General features: G+C 38.4%; 1 protein-coding gene across 3 annotated transcripts; it reads right to left on the minus strand.

Moving 5' to 3' along the window:
* Positions 1 to 1,777: 1,777 nt before the first annotated feature.
* LOC143451650 (uncharacterized) lies at positions 1,778 to 19,444 on the minus strand. Of its 3 annotated transcripts, none has more exons than XM_076952359.1 (19): positions 19,125 to 19,444; positions 12,442 to 12,570; positions 10,896 to 11,058; positions 10,445 to 10,559; positions 10,082 to 10,254; positions 9,778 to 9,854; positions 9,459 to 9,551; positions 8,488 to 8,671; positions 8,114 to 8,226; positions 7,896 to 7,998; positions 6,513 to 6,629; positions 6,227 to 6,351; positions 5,303 to 6,052; positions 5,136 to 5,226; positions 4,067 to 4,393; positions 3,726 to 3,921; positions 2,950 to 3,505; positions 2,637 to 2,806; positions 1,778 to 2,441 (listed from the first exon to the last, which is right to left on the minus strand). In XM_076952359.1, the coding sequence occupies exons 1-19, from the start codon at positions 19,194 to 19,196 to the stop codon at positions 2,297 to 2,299; spliced, it is 3,699 nt and encodes a 1,232-aa protein (XP_076808474.1). In that variant the 5' UTR covers positions 19,197 to 19,444; the 3' UTR covers positions 1,778 to 2,296. The 3 variants fall into 3 exon arrangements, with proteins under 3 accessions (XP_076808474.1, XP_076808468.1, XP_076808482.1); XM_076952353.1 differs by having other exon boundaries at positions 2,637 to 2,809; XM_076952367.1 differs by lacking the exon at positions 19,125 to 19,444 and adding an exon at positions 15,314 to 15,457 and having other exon boundaries at positions 2,637 to 2,809.
* Between the last annotated feature and the right edge of the window lie 573 nt (positions 19,445 to 20,017).

Here is a 20,017-nt window from a genome sequence, read left to right on the forward strand (position 1 = left end):
GGGCAACCAAAAGTCAATGTAATGAAAAGTGGTATATGGTACCTTAACCTGTAAGGTTTGCCCACTTCACTACAAAGTCCGTTTACTTGTGTATATCTTAACAGTGAACTTTGATAGACTTCAGCAATAATAACACAGGAATGACAACTGTATAATCTGATTATATTGAAGCTTCTTTGAACGAATTCATTTAGATAGAACATTAATGTTAACATAACATTAATTGGGACAGCTACATAATAAAGTCGACCACTTTCTAGGGTTGACTTCGTAGACTGTAACGCATTGAACAACTATGAATAATAACACACACAATATACTGTAGGCATGCACGACATTTTTGTCACGACTTAATACGATAAGCAGAAAGTAATCGATTACGTAACGCAATGCTTTGCTTTGCCGATTTCCGTAAACAAGTATTCTATGCGGCATTCGATTTGCAAGCAATTTTATAATATCATCACAGTCAATATGGTCAATTTTTTTTAACCTGCTCAGAATGCTATCAAACAAGCACAAAACAAATTTCAGCTTTGTACGACGTGTGGTATAGAAGTTATTAGGTCAAATAAAGTCAAAATGTTACGTTAGGTCAAAATACGGTCAAATTGTTTCTTTAGGTCTTCTTTTTAGGTCAAAATCTATTAAACTTGTAATTTTGTAATATTATTCTTCCGTTTTTCTCTTTTCTTGTACCGCAAACAATTCCAGTGCCCCAAATTATACTTAGAACCAAAGCCACAAAGAGAGGGAAGGCCTTTCAGCGCGTCTGGTGACGTCACGATGTGAAGGCATTGCATTTGAAACTGCAAGTTGTCAATCGTAATACGCAGAAACGAAAAAAAGTCAACACTAGAAAAGCGTTTTGTCAATTTTAAATGCAGCTTTAGATTAGAAAGTTGCTGTAGACAGTGTAGAGACTATCAGTATAGCGTTTTTAAAAATAAGGTCAAAATTTAAACTTTTTAGGTCAAAAAACTGGTTGCCCTAGTTATTACCAAATTACTGCTATTTATTGTTCACTTCAAGCAAGTTTTAATGTGGTATTGGAAGCTTAGTCTCACAAATTGCAATATGTTAGGAGAATCTGATGAAAATATGAATAAATGGGGCATTTTTTGTGTTGAATGTATGGAAAAGAATAGATTTATGCAGCACTTCTTCATTTAACTAATCTCACTGTGTCTTTAGCTTTTGCTCATTTTTGTGGTTTCAGTGCAGATAGACTTACTAAAACATTTAATATAGGCTGTTCATTTAAGATAAAATGCAACCTAGCTTCAAATTTAAAATGTACGAAAAATATCGAAATTCGCTAATATCTTAAAAACTAGAGCCAATCTGCAAAAACTAATGGCACTTTCGAGCACAGCGCCCCTGATATACTCTAAAATCGTTCTTACCTTCCATGCCAAAATTTTTTTGTTGGCCTGTGTTATTTGTGAATTTATAGGCTTTGTTTCGCTAATCTACGATTTCGTAAATTCTTAGGCGTGGGCAAGTTAACAACCGAGATTATGTCAAAGAATCACATAAGTTATCTTTCCGATGAAGAACAAAAGTGCTGGTCAGCTGTAGGGTTAAAAAATCGTCTGCCCACCATTGTATTGCTTTTAGCAAGCTCGTGGTTCTTGGAAACATTTCTACTGAATTCTTCTAAACAATCTTCACTCACTTCTACAAAACTACCATCGTTCACAAAAAAGAAGCTACAACTAGCTATGCTCGTAGTGACCTGTCCTGTAAAGAGAAGTCACAATACACAACGCTTTCGTTTTGGTTTTTATAAACGGAAATTGACATCGGCAAATCAACATAAGAGACGCCCAACAAAAGCAAAGTAAATTTACTCAACAACCCCCAATCTCATACGCAATAGAATAAAGGAAAGCGCAACGTATTTACGTTTATTTATATAACAAAATTGATTTTAGACGGATATTGCACGAACGAGTGATGACAAGCTGCTAATCTGAACATTGTTACGAAAGTGTTCTGGTAGCATTTGCCTGCATGAACAAGAACTCACATTATCAAAGAAATTTCATTGTGTCAAAAATAGAACCGTGCTCTGATATATTTAATAAAATTGAAACAGCTAATTGTTGAAATAGCGAACGCTTTCCCAAATTGACACCATGTGATAAACGGTGGTCGGTCGATAAAACATATTCGGGGTTAGCTGTAAGTCAGCATAGAATTTGAACGCAGCACAATGGCTCCCGCACGCTTGATACACCTCTTCTCAAAACCACCTGAGTGACTGATGGCAGGGACACAAGATGTTTTCTTTTCATCTTTTTCCTGCTCTGGAGTCGATGGATCCTCGCTTTTGCAAGCTCAGCTCTTGCTCTCGCGCTCTCTTCATCTTTTCAAGAGCTTCAGTCTTCTCTCGATCGAGCACGATATATTCTACACCTTCTTCGGCTTTCTGTGGCCTGAAATAGAATTTTGTCAATTATTATTATTAATTTAACATACTTCTGAAAAAAATACCGAGTTGTATCAGCAATCCAATAAAAACATTTAAACCACTGCGTTTGACAGCAAAAGTCAACGTAACAGAGCGCTTTCTTCAGATATTCAAGCAAGAAAGACAAATGATTAGAACGCAATGTTCCACAACAAAATACCTTTCCACTCCTATACCAGAGTCGTTTTGCGTTCCAGTGAATCCATCACTAGTCGGGAAGTCTTTTAGCTCGACGTATTTCAACTCCCTCTCGCACGATTCCATTGACGGCGGTGGAACGACGGGAAATTTACTCGGGAAAAAAAGGGTGCTGTTACCTCCGTAGTCGGGCTTCTACACAAAACGACAATAATTACCATTTGATCTTACTAAGGGTAACAATATAGTAAAGGTTTAGTTTAAACAAACAAAGTAATCAATTCCAAGAAATAGCCGAAGATTTGATAGAAGAAAACTTTCTGTGTTCAACTTACAAACATGCTCGATTTGGGCGGCCTGGTTGGATTCACGCCGAAATCACGCATCGATCTTTGCTGGTAAAAAACGCTCTCATCCCAGAAACCAGCACTAGGTGGGGCACCTCGCACCATGCATAGGGGTTTTGGCGGACGACCAGGAACAGGAGGGGCATGGGTCCTTTGTCGAGGGCCAGTGTGGGTTAAGGATGGGCTTCGAGTGGCTTGGTTGTCAAAGGTAAGTTTATGAGTTCGGTCAACCGCAGAGGTCATGGCGTAAGGTCTTCCAGGAAGATGATTGGCCATTGTAGCCGACGGGGGAGTCCTGGGTGACAAGCTTGATGAGCTTGAGTGCTTAGGGGGTCTTTCAGGAGGCAAGAGTCTGTCTTGTGACCGCCCATGGGACAAATTTTCCGTGAAATGCCGATTAGATAAAACAGGGGTCGATGATAAAGTGTGGGTGATTGTGGCATGGGGCGGGGACAGGGGGCTGTCCACCACTTGGGGCTGATTCACGGGGCTGTTAGCGTCGCTCGGTGAATCTTCGTAACTACTCCGGGAGTGATGCTGTTTGCTAAACAACCAATCAAAAAGATAATGATTAGTTCATGACGAAAAATCGAGGCTGTTCTATCCAACTACAAATACAGCCCAAACAATTGGTCTGAGCAACAGTGACAAGCGAACTATTAATCTAAGTCTAACAAAACATGAAGCACAATGCGAGAAAAATTCACCAGAACACCTTAGGAGTCTTTATTTTAACAAGATAACACGTTTTTTCACAGCAATACCTTGTTTCAGACAACCCGCTATCCGAACCTAAGCTTTTTCTGCCAGGTTTGAGATCCCGCTTGACAGGAGGTGGCTCAGAAGCCGCGGCTGGTCTACTGGCACTTGGCATCGGTGACTTGCTCATCGTGAAAGCTGGGCTGTTCATCAGAGCATTAGCTCCGGCCATGCAAGTATATGCTTGTGGATCATTGAAAGCTGCATTGAAAGTTTAGAAATTAAATTGATTTTGCTTTGAATAAACAAGTTAAGGTCATACAATGCAAAAGCATCAATAAATCACTCGCTCATAAAGCTAAAGGATTTTGCAAAACAATTGAAAGATTTTAAAATTTTGAACAACCTTCAGGAAGGAGCATATCGGCCTGATCAAGCATCATCTCATAGTTGGGATGGGCATCGTCTTGAATCTCGGCTAAATGACCATTGACTGGTATCTTAGACGGGGTATCATAATTACAGAAGCCATTTGTTGGTGACTCAGAGACTGATTTTGTGTTTGGCGTCGTAACCTCACTCTCTGCAACTGCAGCCTTTCCAGCAATGGGTTTTGGAGTATCGTGATTGCTGAAACCATCTTTGTTCTCTGGGGAAGGGTCGCTCTGAGCTTGTATGGTTGCCGTGGAAATATCGTACACTGCCCCGGCTGGTGATCGGCTCCGAGTCGAGTCTGAAAGCATTTTTTGATATTTAGTTTCATAAGAAACCTTAACTACAGAACTTTTATCAACATGAACCATTGTTGTAGAATAACATTTGGCCAAAGTCGTGATAACTCGAGTCAAAAAGTAACTTAGTTCAAGTCTGACTCGAGTCAATTCTTTCAAAAACTTGACTCGACTCCATTTCAAGAAAACTACAAAAAAGACTGAGTCGAGTGAATAGTTGACATGACTCATCTTAACTCGAGTCATTCCCTGTTGGTTAAACGTTAGAATAAGACAGAAAGTAATCTTTTCTGATTTCGTCTGAGAACAATGATTCAGGTGCGCTTTACCACATATAGCAGTAGCACTAAGTACATTATAAATGTATTTTCAAATGCCTCAGTACATTTACAAATGCATGCAGTGCAGCTAATTGACCAAAACTTTTAAAAAATGGGAACACTTCTTGTCGACAAAAATGATGTTTGGCTTTTGATTTAAATGAGTTAGTTTTAGATGTTAATTAAGTCAATTTGATTCAAATTTCATTTACAAATTTCATGGCTTGTGACCTGTGAGCTGAATTCAGCAGGTGAAAAACATACAACACTATTGTATTGTTAACACTTAACACTATAATGCATATAACACCATTGTTTAAAAACTGTTAAGAGCACATGCAGTTTGAGTTGTTTTGGAAAGAACTGATTTTTTCAGAGATCATTATGGCTTCGAAATTACAAATTTATTAAATATTCAATTAACCTGAGGAACTTCCAGTCCCACTGCTGCTACTGCAACTCACAGATCTTGATCCTTTATCTGAAGATGAGAGGCTCTGGCTTCCCACAGATCTCTGAAGAAGATGTTTTAAGATTCACAGCAAGTAAAACAACAACCATTACACAACGATTAAAGTTTGTAATCCAAACCTTGGGACCATTGGCTTCTGAGATCGGAATGGTGTGGGTGATCCTGCTGTGAGCGGGCGACAGTTGGTTATGTCCATTGTCATGGTTTAAAAGTGCGTGTGGTGGAGAGTCTGGAACTGCAACAGCAGTGTGCGGTGGAGATACAGAACCCGAGCTACTTCTGCGAGGATCCACATCTTGCTCTGGATATGACTTATCACTGTTCAGTTTCTGCTCGCAAACTGCTGGATGATTTGTCTTGTCGGGCATGCTCTGTTTGAGCGTCGATTCTGACTTGGGTGGTCTTGGGGGAGGAGTGTTTGACTTCCTCATGGTCATAATCGGACTTGGAGCTACTTGTAGGTTAGGGTTATTACACTGCGCCATGCTCGGGTTGTATAGTAACTGTCCAGGCCGATGATCGATCGACCGTCTACGTGCATGAGACGGAGATCTATACTGGTTGGTTTCAGCAGCGAGTTCATTGGCAACACTTTCCAGTTGTCCAACACTCGAGCTCCGTCGTAGCTTGGGCATCGCTGGGGACATGTGTGCACTCTGTATTCTGGCCGGAGAACCTCTGCTAATATACGGAGACAGGGTGCTACTGGATGAATAAAATGACCCCTTTGGTTGATGAGGGTACGAGTGTTGGTGATGTGGGGAGGAAAGGTATCTCGACGGTACTGGTCCGTCGGACATTTGATTTCGCGGGGAACCGTACTTCACTTCTGCTTGCATCGGAGAGTTGAAAAACACAGAACTAGACACCTGTACGTTAAAACAAGCAATTTAGCATAAAAACAACTTTACCACATGTACAAAACGTTAAAGTTAAACATAACTGTTTCTACTACTTTGTTAAGTTTCAATAATTGAACAAATTTCAACAATACGATGTGATAAACTAGGTTCTCTTCATTAGATAATGTTATAAATATACACCTGTGAACTTGCAGATCTGTTTGTTGGGGAGAAAACTGAACGTCCAGTTCCAGGGCACTGCTGCTCATACTGCTGGGGCATTGCATCATACCTTTGCATATTCGCAAACGTACCAAACCCTGCCTCTGCAATACAAAACAATGGTGTAAAAACTTATGGCAATGAATTGGACGGAGAGCAGACGGACGGAGCAGGAGAAAGCGAAACTTAATCTAGCAATAGAAACAGCAGAAATAGAAAAAAATGAATACTGCAAATAAAGCACCATGTTAAAACTTGCTTTTACCTGCACTTGCGTCGGCTGTGTTAATGTATTCGGTTGCAGAGCTGTTGCCACCAGAAGGAAGTCGGTTGTAAGGCTTAGCATGAGTCGAGGCATTGCTACTGCTATTTGTATGGCTTCCTGTAAAATAAACGATATATCAGTACGACGAAATGTGCTGATTATAAAGTGGAAAGAATTTTTCACAAAACGCCTCAGTAAAATTGCACAAATCTTCTGTGTACAAACTCAAACGGAAAAGTCAAACTACTTAGTGAAAAAAATAAAGCTACATCGAGAAATAAAAGCGACACATTAAAATAATTGACTGCAACATCACAAGCCAAAAAGCATTTTGGATAAAATTCTAAATCATACGACACAGGACAGCAATGTGACCAGTATTGGCCAAACCCATTAAACCACAAAGTGTGTTGTCATAAAGTTAATTGAAGCACTTATACATCATAATATGAGACTATGAAGTCATAGCAAATTGAGCCAAATTGTCACCACTTTCACCAATAATTTCTCTACTAATGATCAACGTACGGTAGCACGGTAGTTATTCACAGCCCCTGGGCGAAATTTAAACAAAATTCAGCTTTTTGTTACTCGTTTTTCATGCTATTGAAAACACCAACGTCATTCTAATTACATACGAGTGTGCTGGAAGTGATATTTAAGCAGATAAGAGGTGTGGACAAGAGTAACCTCATAATGTGGCAAATTAGATCTCGTCTCTAATCAACAATCTAATGCTGTAACACTTCTACAAAACAAACCATCAGGAACGGATTTGCATATCAGGTAAAGCGGCTGTTGGTTTTAAATTTACTCTAATTGCATCTAAATAAATCATTCGTCAACACCAGCAATATCAAACACTGTACTCTGAGAGCGGGGGTATGAGCTATTGATTATATAAATATAGAACTGCAGAAATCCCCAAACCTCTACGAAGAAATGCACAAGATCACTGGTAACTTGAATTCAACACAAAATAACATTCTGCCACGACAGCACCAGCAGCTGAGCAAGTATCCCGAAGAAGGGCTTGGTTAATTAGAATGTATGCCCATACATGCTAAATTCCATGCATAGTTCAGACTGCGGACACGGGTTTTGTATAAATATACCAGAACAGGCTTTCATAAGCTCAATATAGCATCACGAGGCCATATATAGTAGCTAGGTACAGATTAATGAAAAGATTAAAAACTAATTCACGGCATGCACTGTATCGACTGCAAAGGGACTGTAAATGTGTGCCAGTCAAAATTAGGATTTAAACTGAAGACATTGTACAAAAAACAAACAAGGCCAAGGAAAAGTTGTTCACGTTTACAGTTCTATTTAATCTTATTTGGTGGGTATGTGTGTACAATAAACATTTCAGAGTGTTACCTAACAGGGGATTTCCCATGTCATCAACATGAAATTCTCGCTGCAGATTTAAAGGAACTCGGTTCAATTCGGAATCGTCTATTGGTGACAGGCCGTGACTAGACTGGTGGAAAAAAGTAATTCAAGAAATTAGAAAAAAGGACAAGTGTGGCAGATTTGACGAGTAAACAGACGCTAAGCACCGGCAAATAAGGATAACAAACACCAAGTTCACTTACACGATAAGACCTTGTCCTGGCTTCTGTAACAACATCATCATCTTCGTCATCATCAGGGGGAAAGGAAGTTCCACTTTGCTCAGGGCTCCTAATCTGAGGTCTTACCCCACCAGCTGTGCATTAAAGAAAGGTTATCTGCACCAAATTATAGCATTTAAGGTTTCTTTTAAGCTGCAGATTTAAATTTTACAATTTATTCCTTTTTATAATTCATTTCTTTTTTTATGTTTTACAAAGTTTTAAAGCTACTGGTATTTTGTATGACAAGCTCTACTTCAATGGGTAACAAAGTGCCATGGCATCACAAAAGCATGAATTGAAGATACCGTAAATGCTAAACAGAGCATAGCAGTGTTATCGATAAAAAGATGTACCATTGACAGGTGGTGGTGGAGGGGGACAGTCGGGCATGCTGTCCAATCTTTGATTTCTTATGTTTGCTACAAAACGCATGTGAGGAACTTTAATTGGCTGATCAATGATTACATCGCTGTTGTTGTCGCTTGCCGTGCCTTCGTGAGTGAAGACGCTGTCCGTGGACGTACGCCGTTCGCAGAACTGCGTAGTAATATGAGAGCGGTTAATTTTGTTGTCAAATTCGACGTCAAGTTTTCAAACCATTGCTACAAATATTTGAAAACATCACAATTTAACATAAACCACGAAGAAAATTTCTACTACTTTAACACCCTCATAATTGCTTTTAACAATATAAAATCTAAAGGGATAACCTGTTTATCTGTACACTCCTTATATTAAATCATAACCTTTCCACATGAAATCCGCGAAGGGAATATACGCTAAGTACATATAAATTAATTATATGCGTAGGCAGAAAATGATTGGATCAATGTGGCATTATAACTAACACGACTTGATTACTACTTTGACTGCTACCATTAGATAGTAAACCGATACAGGCAAGCGCTAAAAATTTTATCCTGAGTGACAAGATACAACATGATCACACACAGGTGCTTATATCCTCTATGTTTAAAAGTTGCTGCCCATTGCAGTTTTTTATCTTGCGATGTTTGCGTGATGTCTTTATGACATTAATTGTGGGGTGTACAACACTTGGTACTTTTCTTGTGGTGGCACATCATATTCTGAGGACACCTAAAGAAGCACGCTTATGCTTGCGAAAGCTCTTGTAGAAGAATCAAAAATGAAGTTAACCTCAGAGCGCCACCACCTTATATCTTGTTTTTTATTTTACTATCTACCGGGTTAACTCGGTTCAGCCGCCATCAACTTTGTAGATCATACTCTGAGCAAGTGTTATTGAACACACAAAAGTAAGCTGCAAAAGGCCGACTGTGACTGCTGCAAATGGAAAAATTACCTTGCCAACAGTGAGTAGGCTATTGTCTTCAAGTATCTCCTCAGCTGCTTCTGCTGTATTGCAGTCGGTTAATAGCAGGTAATCAGAGCTGCTCTGTGGAAACAAAAAGGAAAAAGCCAATGCTTAATTTCTGCTAATCATTTCAAACAGAATCGTACATTGCAATTTAAATAATAATAACCACTTGCTATGAATCCTTTGAACAGATCTGGTCTAAAAATTCTAATCTTGTAAAAAAAGCATGAGAGGGGAATGCTGTTGTTGGATAAACATTGCCTTAATTACTTCGACATTTAAATTATTCATGAAAAGCATTTACCGGTGGTGCTTCTAGATCCTTGGCATAGCTATAACTGCTCTTCTCATCAAGTGCACTGACTTGTTGCCTAAATGGACCTAAAAAGCATTTTACGATGAAAATACTGAACGACAGTCTAACATCGGTGGACCTTGTTTCACAAATGCCTTGATTGTTACTTTACAGCTAAATAAAATAACATTAACTTGTTTAAGGTTGCAGTTTTGCAAGTTTCGATTGGTATTTTGGCAATCGGCTTCTACAATTACGTTTCAATTCATTCAGAGCCATGGATCTGTCATAGATATCATATATTGGAAACTACCTGCCACGGAAACTTGGCCAGATCCAGATGAAGACGCAGTACTTGACCTTGTCTGTTTCACTTCATCCTCGGTGGGATTATCATTTGCATCGGTGTTTGGACGACGGATTATTTTTGATCGGTTCGTGATTGTACCGCGAGGACGGGGTAATGGGGCAGGCGCATCCCCATCTCTACAGAAAAGAAACAACAAAATTTAACATAAAACTTGTTTAAGGACCACACTGTTTGCCAAAAAAAGAAAATTTATTTTTGTCTTAAGATTTGGCCAACTAAATTAAGTTAAAATTTAACTAAACAAATAACTTCATACGAATTTTAGTGAAATAATGTGAGCCTAGGTGTAGTTGAAACTCATTATACCGGTCTTCGTTTTCAAGTAAAGGAGCGTTGCCATTCTGATAATTTCTTCCACTGATTGGTTGAACAGCTTTAAAAGTCTGTTGTTGAGTTCCCAAGTTCTGATTTTCCGGGGTATCTAAAAATCAACATTACACCTATCAATTAAATTGCTTTTAAGCGCAGAAATAGATTATTTTGTGATTACCTAAGCCTAATTATATACATCCTAATTGCATTTTCTTTTCCTTTAACCTTTGCACATACCAATGAAATTTTCCACACACCGTATCACAATGCACATTCATTCCAAAACGAAACATCGAAAAATTAACAATTATTATAGATCAAACCTTACGCTAACAAACAGCTAATAGCAAGTTTACAAAGGCAGGGAAAAACAAACACAACATGTATTGTTCTGTTCTCCATTTGCAAGTTATAAAAATACTTTGTTTAAAATCTGAATATTTACCGTGATTAAAACCACACAAGTCACAGAGATATCGAACCCAAGATGACATTTCCAAGTTGCTTTCAGCGACTAAATAATAGGTACGTGTTTTTGTAACAATGTCAAACACGAATTGGTGATCAGGGTCCTTGCGGTCGTATTTTATTGGAACATTAGCATCAATCTGCAACACAGTAATAGATTTAAATTATTGCTGATTGGTTAAAAGTGATGTGATGACTAATGGTTAACTACCAAAGATCAATCACCGCCAGTGGTCATGGCATGTCATGGCAGTCACCAATCATGGTCAGTAATGGGGCATTATAGGCAACCAGACTGGATTTGAAAAATGAAATCACTGTGCAACTGGGAGTTTCGCTGATCCCATATATGGGCACTGAGAAGTGTGGGTGTACTACAAATACCATACCCTAGCTTGCTATAAACAACATTAACAAGACGCCGGTATGAGCTGATGCTATCGGACAAACAATTTTGCATGAACTTTAAGAAGCCGGTAACCGATAACAGCTGCAAAACATAACATAAATAAATATTTACACATTTTTATCATCCATTACATGGGTCAGCGGGGAGACTTTAAATGTGACGTTAGTTTTTTTATACTGTATAAGGAAACCCTGGGGCAAATCGTTAATCTCGCAAAGTATCTATGGTTTATAGATGATAAACAAGCACTATATATAGCCTTGTTCAGTGCTTGTACTGTACAGCACGTGTTTATTTTGTGATATATAGGACGACCTGCTAAATTTTATCAAATTGTAAACTTTGAACCTTTTTTAGGAACTTAGTCACTGATTAAGCAAATTGTTTAAGGCTGAGCAGGCCATCAAGGCAGGTAAAGTAGCAATGCTGCACTCAACAACAAAAAAATTATTGTTCAAAGTTGAAAAAATTTATCATCAGATAATTTACTGAATTTAAGCTGTGCAGTTACTATAATGCAGGCCTGAACAAAGAAATTTTAGCAGCTGGACGAAAAATCGCTTTTGCAATTGTCTTCAGGTGGGCAATTTTGACAATATTGAAGGGACAGGTCTGTGATATGGAATATTGAATTAAATTTGTAATTCAGTTTTTTTTTTATGAATGAATTTTATATTTTCCAAAACTAATATACTTGCAAGCAGAGCCTGTACATTCCTAACTTAATGAAGGATCATATCACAAGTCCTTTCCCTGAGATCAATACATTGACAGCACGGTCCTTGCAATTTTTTAAATATTTCGTGGATCTTACTTCTCAATCCTGCTCAGAACACAATACATCTAAATACTCACAGTATCACTGACAATAGTGCAATAAAATGGCAAATAAAAATTTTAACAATTGCAAAGATTGTTTTGTATACATGTGTTTTTTATATGCTACAGTATAAAAAATGCCTGATCAAAATCATATTCACGAATGATACACATAGCAAAACATAGAAATATAAACGCCACTTACAAATTACCCATTCACGAAACACTCTTGAGTAAATTCACAAAGTAAATCATATGGCATATTATTCACTGTACCGCACACTGGTTGGCTTACTTGAGAGCATTCATCCAAGGTTATTGCTTTTATTGGCCGCTTTGAGCCTTGGTGTCGGAAGTATTCCAAAACATTCGGATCGCCAGACAGACGTCCAGACCTAAGCACAAACCATCGCTTCTTCCAAGCCTGTATTAGAATAATTTAATAATTCATGATCCAATGCATTAAATGGATTACATACGCCAAATGAAAATGAAAAATCTCAAAAAGTATCAGTAAGAGAACACCATAGACCTAAGCCTAAGGAATTCCAGAAAACAACCATATAATTGTTGTACGTTTACTAGGTCATGTTTAGTAAATCTCAACACTTCAGGCTGAAAACATTGAGAGAACAGAAAGTACAAAGGACAAAACTGAAGGTAATCTGGACATCATTAATAAAAAAATATCCAACAGTTTAACATAATATCAACCGTGGTTTAATGCAGGTTATTGACAAAATTTGGAAGTATTCAAATTTAAGACGTTAAGGTTCAGCTTGTAGTTAAGTAACCAACGCCATAACGACCCAACCCTAAATCCCTATTAGATATAATGATCTACGATCGTCGACAGACATAACACAAACCGTGATGTTAGGTGAACTTTCACACGAGTTAGTTGCAAACCGCGGATTGCGAAGAATGACCAGAATTTCAAACCTATTTTTTCCGTGGTTAGGCTAGCTGCGATTCGATGCCTGGCATTATATAAAACTAGCCATGAAGGCACAAAACTTAATTTGTCTGGCAGTTTCTGTCAAACTAATTTGTTTACCTGCTTCAATCATCGCAAACTGTCGCAAAGTATAAGAAAACGTCAACGAAAATTAAATTTTCTTTGGACAACGTAAAAGCATAGCTTACTGTATGGGTAGCCTAGATTAAAGTCACGCGGTAAGATTGCTGTTTCACACAGCTTTGAAGTGATCACTTTTCTACAACAAACGCTAAGAGGTTTATAGTTCCTCTGACGACTAAGTCTTCCCCTAATGCTCCATTTAACTTCAAAAACAGTGTCTTTAAACTCGTTTAAACCCTTGCGCAAATTTCCATCAGCCGGCAATACGTGCACTCCAGCTGCCCTAACTGAGCTCCTGGTATCAGAAACGCACTAACTATTTATTCCAGGAATGGTCAAATTACATGTTAAACCGTGAAAAGGGTTTAGGCAAGAACAAATAAACGCCGACGCCACCAGCGCACAGAATGACGCCAAGGTTGGGCGCATTGTCAATGCCTCAACCTCTAGTAACAATAAACACGAAATCAAGTGTTCGAAAATCCTTTAATGGCCTATCATCATGCTGTTTACTGGGGAATATGTTCGAATATGGGGGCGGATGACCTATAATCTAGGAAACCATCGACCTGATTTATGTAATGCCCCTTCCATAGTCATCTGAGAAAACAAACAAGTCTCAGGTGTCTGCAAGTTATTTACAACTGCTACCTTTGTCGCCGATGATATCTCTGAAGCACATGTAAACAATCTAACCGGCTCTTTTACGAACTTATCTACACCTGGTATTAGCATGTGGTAACGCAACACGAGTGTATTGACAGTACTGTATTATAAATGATTGACCAAGCGGGTCAACAGCCTTGAGCGTAGCAGCGTGGACAATCTTTAAGTGTTTATTGATCGCATTTGTCGTTTGCTTTCAGCATACGTCACCGTTTGAGAAGTTCATCAAACAGCGCGATTCTAGAGACCAATCACGTTTGCACAAACTGATCACGTAAACGCCGTGGCATTCCTTTATACTTGAGCTATTACGTCAAAAACGGAATTACTGCATGACGAAAAAGCACAAGACACAGCTGAAGACTTTGACATGGAAGAATTAAACATCAGAAGGCAAGAAAGCGAAACTAAATTAGCTCGTATTTCTAGAACAGTATGTATGCTATTTCCTGGCTTTCAAGAGCGAAGTTTGGCAGCCGTTTGAAGCAACTAGAAGCCATCGTCCGAAACTAATTACTGGCTCTACCTATGTCCAAAAGCCAACTACTTTGGAAATTCTTACTCACTTAGAACAACCAAAGAGTTAGTGTTAGGCTTCTTCCACTTTTAAAAGATATTTAAAGAAATGGTCACTTATGCGCGTTATGCTCGCTTTAAACGAAAACCTCACATTTATGGCATGAGAACACCTTTTCCTCTACAACATAGTCTACTTCATAACAGATTACAACAACCAACACGTCTGTCTATTTTTAACTTGTTGCTCTGGCATTTGTGGGGATGTCACTATAAACTGTAATAGAACTAACGACACGTCACACGTAGCTGTTACATAAGGTGAAACAAGCGGCGAAAACTCGATAACAAACTACAGTAATCATCTACGCTAATACAAAAATACAGCCAGCAAACGAAGCACCTGGCTACTTCTCGCGCAGTGCGAACTCATGACGTTCGGGCTTACTTTGCTGGCTGTCGTATCAACCTGCGAGCCTAGTCAAACAGAGAAGCAATAGACCAAGCGACCGAGTAAACAAAACATCACGTCTATTCAATCGTCTCGGACCAAATCCCAAACCCATTGCACAGAGCATAGGCGCATGGAACACGGCTCACCTGAGCAAGTTTAACCAATGTGCAAACAGGTTTGCCGGAATGGGGTTTATGACAAGCTGTAAATGTGCGGCTAAGTTTACAAAATAGAACGTCCAGTCCAACGTGGCGGCACTAATTCGCCTAAATTAAACCAAAACGCAAAGAAATGAACAACGCTAACACCTCGCCGTTGGTTTGCGGGATAAATAAACAAGACACCGTACGGTCTCCCGTTAAAGTCAATTATGTCTTCATAAAGCAGATCGATGGCAAGAAAGTTTCAGAAAATATTTGGGATAACTGAATGTACCCAAACAAAACTAACCTAACGCCAACTGCGACAGGTCACGCAAGACATTTTCTACTGGACTTCAGTCGATCTCTAAGAGCACAAAGGCACAGGTAAGACCTGCCGGCGGACTCGGTAGTGTTGATCACCACAGATTTTTCCCTCTCAAATTACCACCTTGTAAAAAAGAAAAATATGTGATGGACTCTTTTCTAAGGGTACTTCGGGAATTCCCAACTCTGCCCTATGAATCACAAACGCTTTTATTACGATGACGTAAGCTATGTGCGGCCAAGAAGCAAAACACATGGCAATGATGAAATATTTTTATTAACTGAATGACCATAAAGCTATATTTATACTAAACTTATGCGCGGTTCAAGATTTTCGAAGGAAACGACCTCTGAGTAAGACCTCAGGCTAAAAACTACAATGTTTTGTAATGCTACTAAATATACAACACAAGCGGTACAACTTCACAAATCTTTTCACATGTTATGGTTAAAACATATTTTTCCCTCGAACTACGTTTCGTGGTGTCCTTACCTTTAACTTGCGAGAGGCAAAAAGTAATAATCACGGAAGTAGTCGCATCTGCTCACACAGCAAAAAATGGACACGAGCCAAGAGAAACTAACAATGCACGGGAACGCAAAACACAAATACAGACGAGCTACACAAAATTTGGACCGAGTAGCACGTATCGCTGTGATTGCAGCAAAAACGCAACAGCCAAATGAAACAAAGCCAAAGGAAGCGGTTGCAGCGAAACAAATTGCCTTGTCGCGCTTCGTCTGACACATTGCAAACAGTTGTTACGGTGTTGGTTTTTTTGTAGCGAAGCATTGAATCGGGACAAGGCTCGTTCTAGTACGTGCGCGTGCCGGGTATAATTGGACCAAACTGCAACGAAGACACATTCCGAGATAAAGCAATTTCCATTTGTGGTTATTATCAATATTTTTGTTAATCTACTTCAATGAAAAGATATAAGTATTGGTGAGCAAATTTCCATTTAGAAATACCGATAGAAATATGCGGCCTTTACAAAGAGCGGTACAATGCGGCAATGAACAGAGAACGATAAGGTTAATAACGAGACGCGCTAAACGTGTAAAAAACATGTTTAATATTTCATACGTTTCGTATAGAATTGTTTTCCATTACTTTGGGTCTTATATTCGTTCTATGCATAAAGCAACAGACATGAAGTTGGTTGCAGGTTCTCTAGTTATATATACAGTAGTTATTCATTGTTATTAAGCAACTTTGCCTACAAACAAGCAAATGAATGCAACCAACTTTATCTGGGTATACCTAACTGAATAGAAAAACCACAAGACAGGTAACCAAATTCACGTTTTGAATAAGTAACTGTAATAGTAACCACAAAACTTGCAACCAAGTTCAAATAGGTTAAGAATCGCAACGTTCTGTTGCAATGAAATTTAACAAAAATATCGGTTTAAATCAGTTCAAGCAGACGGGATATTTTTAAGAATTTACACAAACAAAAATGTCGAACAAGCTAACGTCACCTAGTCATCATTTGTCTTGCGCGCCAAGTCGATACTCGGAACCAGTGTGATGGATGTTGTTGTTGAGGTTCGTAAACTATGGCCATTTCCCGCCACGCTGGCGATACCGTGTCATTACTGTCAGTTACCTCAGCATCGAATCGTTCCTAATTTAGCCACCCAGGCTAAAAATAAATCGGCTTATGGTTCGGAGCGATGCAAGCGTCCTCAAGTTAATGCTGTGTCGTAAATCTTCGCCAAAAAGTGGTTTCACCACTTTTCGTTAATTAGACACGTCAGTCGCCAGGAACCTCAATGGTAAAAGGCATGCGATCAGGGAATTTCGACTTGCTTGTGCTGTATGTTCTTTGTTGCTCCTTGCACCATCTGATGTTCTTGCGGTACAATGAAAACCCCTGATTACTGGGAATATAAATACTTCTGCCAAGTTTGCTTTGTGTAATTAAAATTACCAAATTTGCAAAAGTAGCATTTACGAATTAAACGTTTTCCAACGTGTGCGAATACATTATAGCTGGGTCGTGACCGGTAAGTTCGTTCAAAGCAGATGTTACGTAATATGACGTCAAATAACGTAAGTGGTTAACCTTTTGTTAATTGCATGATACGCGAGCTAAATGGTAGCTAAGCGAGTATTGGGTAAAAATAGTCCTGTAAACCAACTCCGTTCGACCGATGTGCATGGCAGACGACCATTGCCTACATAAGTGGCTATTTTAGACCAATTCTAATGTCGACGAAGGGAAGAAGTTGTGTGGGCTATTCACGGCAAGGTTGTTGACCTACGCTCTACCAGGAGTGGTTATCAGGTGGGCGGCGGTATGATTTAAGTTGAAACCTGTACTGCGCTTCGAGCGAGCAAAAGACGCGCGTGGGTGGGAAAACTTTGGGACTGTTTTGAAAACTCATCCACAAATACATTGCACGTGCGCAGAACTTTACAATGAATTCCATAAAATACAGAAACCTTGACAAAAGCTAGTAAAGTGAGAGATAAAATCGTTTCTATTTTTGATGATAAATCGTAAGTACAAACGTATCCAAACACGTAAGACTGGTTTAAAAGGAATAGAAATACGGTAGTGAGTAGTCTTTAGGGCATAATTGTTTATAGGCCTGCGTTATTTGTTAGAATAAATCGGTGATTTAATTATTACGCCAGACTGTCGCTACACGCAATTTATCAAAGTAGACGTCGAGTAAATACATAACCTTCTAATAAGAAAACATCAGTATATTATTTAGTCACCAGTCTTCAAAAACACCTTCTAAAGCGGCCAAATATAGTACTTAGGTCCAATGAGATTACAAATGAACTTACGGACGATAAAGACAAAGTGGAAAAGACAAACCAACACCATACATACAAAGTGCGACCATTTAAGTCATTCACAAAGCTGCAGCGAAGACATCCAGGCTTATAAATCAAAGATTTCCGTTCACACAAGCTTGAAAGGAAATATTTGAAGATCTAAATACGGCCCAAGGAAATTCAGGCAGAGTTACCAGTTTGGTCTCACTCCGAGTAAATGAATTAGGTACTGCCTGTTTGAACTGTTGGTCTTTAAAAAGGCGTCAAGTGCTTTTACCAGACCAAAACAGTAGTCTATACAAACAATAGGGCCACATATGCCAAAACTCTTTTTGACATAATCTCACAAAATATTTGAGTTGAGTTATACATATGGATAGTATCGCAAAGATTTCTGTATTAATGAGACAATTTACCCAGAAAACCAGCACACTCTAAAGAACATCATTACTGGTATTTAGTCCAAAAATAACTTGATGTCTGTTTGAGCTTAGTTCACTAAATCAACTTGTGTATCAATGTGGAATCAATGCAAGCAGTGTGTTACAAATGGCAGACTTATTTCAGCGAAATGCAGCGTATTATCTTTATTTAAAGTTAAGTAACCAGAAGATTGTTTTCCATGTAAAATTATATCAGAAATTTACTTTACCAAAATAATTTCAATCTAATTCACTTCAACACGCCAACATGAGAGCCTAAATAAAGGTGAATTAAAAAGATATCTTAATCTCTTAGTACTGAATTCAGATATTATATTATTGCATGAGTCAAACTGAATCCCATAATCTGTCACAAACCATTTCAGAATAATCAACAAAATTTTTAAGCATGCTAAAAAGAAAGGTGCACATCATGTGGTATAAAAATCCTTCGAGATTATTCCAATAAAACAATGCTAGAAACTTATGGCATAGCATAAACAATATATAAGCATGAAAATATATACAATTACACTAAAAGTCACATTGACAATGCACTGCATAATGACACCTACATTTCTGCGAAGTTTTCTTTCTGGTGGTGATTTTCTTAGCCATCCAGAAAGCATTACGCCTCCACTGCTCATTGTAAATTTTATGCCAATTTTTTAAGGAAATCAAACAGTAAATAAAGCAGCTACCAGCACTGTCATATTCCAGAAAACCGTAAATGTTACCGTCGTCTTTGCTCTATTCGGAAGGAGCAAAATGTAAGTTGCAATTGAGAGACGATGTCAGGACTTGAGCAGGTTCAGAATAGTATGTTTCAGTACAGAGATTTTTCTCTGTTTCTACCAATGTGAAAAACCTGTACCTAAAACAGATAATTAATAAAAACAGTTATTAAGGAACGATTCGCAGTTCAATTGGATGTGGGTAATTATGGTAATCCAGCATTTAATGCACAAGAATTGGTAGCAGCCCATATGCACACTTCAGAAATTTTTTCTTCCGAACAACAAAGCTTCATCTTAAATTTTGGGTCATTTCACTTTCATAGAACCATTCACAAACATAAACCTATATTCAAAATTTTAACAATAAACACATCTACTTGCGATCAGGATATTTCTTTTCGACCTTTAAGGTAAGCTGAGAAAAAAATAAAGATGCTTACTTATAAATTAAGCAAACACAGACTACAAAAGAGATGTCAATGGTTCAATGCACCAGCAAATTTTGTACAGCACTGCTGAAAATATTTAGACCACACACCACACACTATATATCACATAGTTTCTTATGGCGTAACAATTTCTGCATGTTCAGCAAAGTAGGTTAGTAGTTAGTCCAATGACTTTATGCTATATAGGCTACTACGTCTATAACTTGCAAATAACTTCATAATTATTTTCCAAACAAACACTTGGGCTATTTTCTACGTGGCCACATTATCTCATATACATAC

The sequence above is a fragment of the Clavelina lepadiformis genome, chromosome 1 (assembly GCF_947623445.1).
Source record: "Clavelina lepadiformis chromosome 1, kaClaLepa1.1, whole genome shotgun sequence".
Taxonomy (NCBI): Eukaryota; Metazoa; Chordata; class Ascidiacea; order Aplousobranchia; family Clavelinidae; genus Clavelina; species Clavelina lepadiformis.

Excerpts from the sequence above, each read along its gene's own strand:
- LOC143451650 (XM_076952353.1), bottom strand. The coding sequence starts at position 19,196 with ATGAGCAGTGGAGGCGTAATGCTTTCTGGATGGCTAAGAAAATCACCA. Across the intron at positions 6,630-7,895 it reads CATGGGAAATCCCCTGTTAG|GAAGCCATACAAATAGCAGT; the intron begins GTAACACTCTGA and ends TTTATTTTACAG. Across the intron at positions 2,442-2,636 it reads TCTGGTATAGGAGTGGAAAG|GCCACAGAAAGCCGAAGAAG; the intron begins GTATTTTGTTGT and ends ATTCTATTTCAG.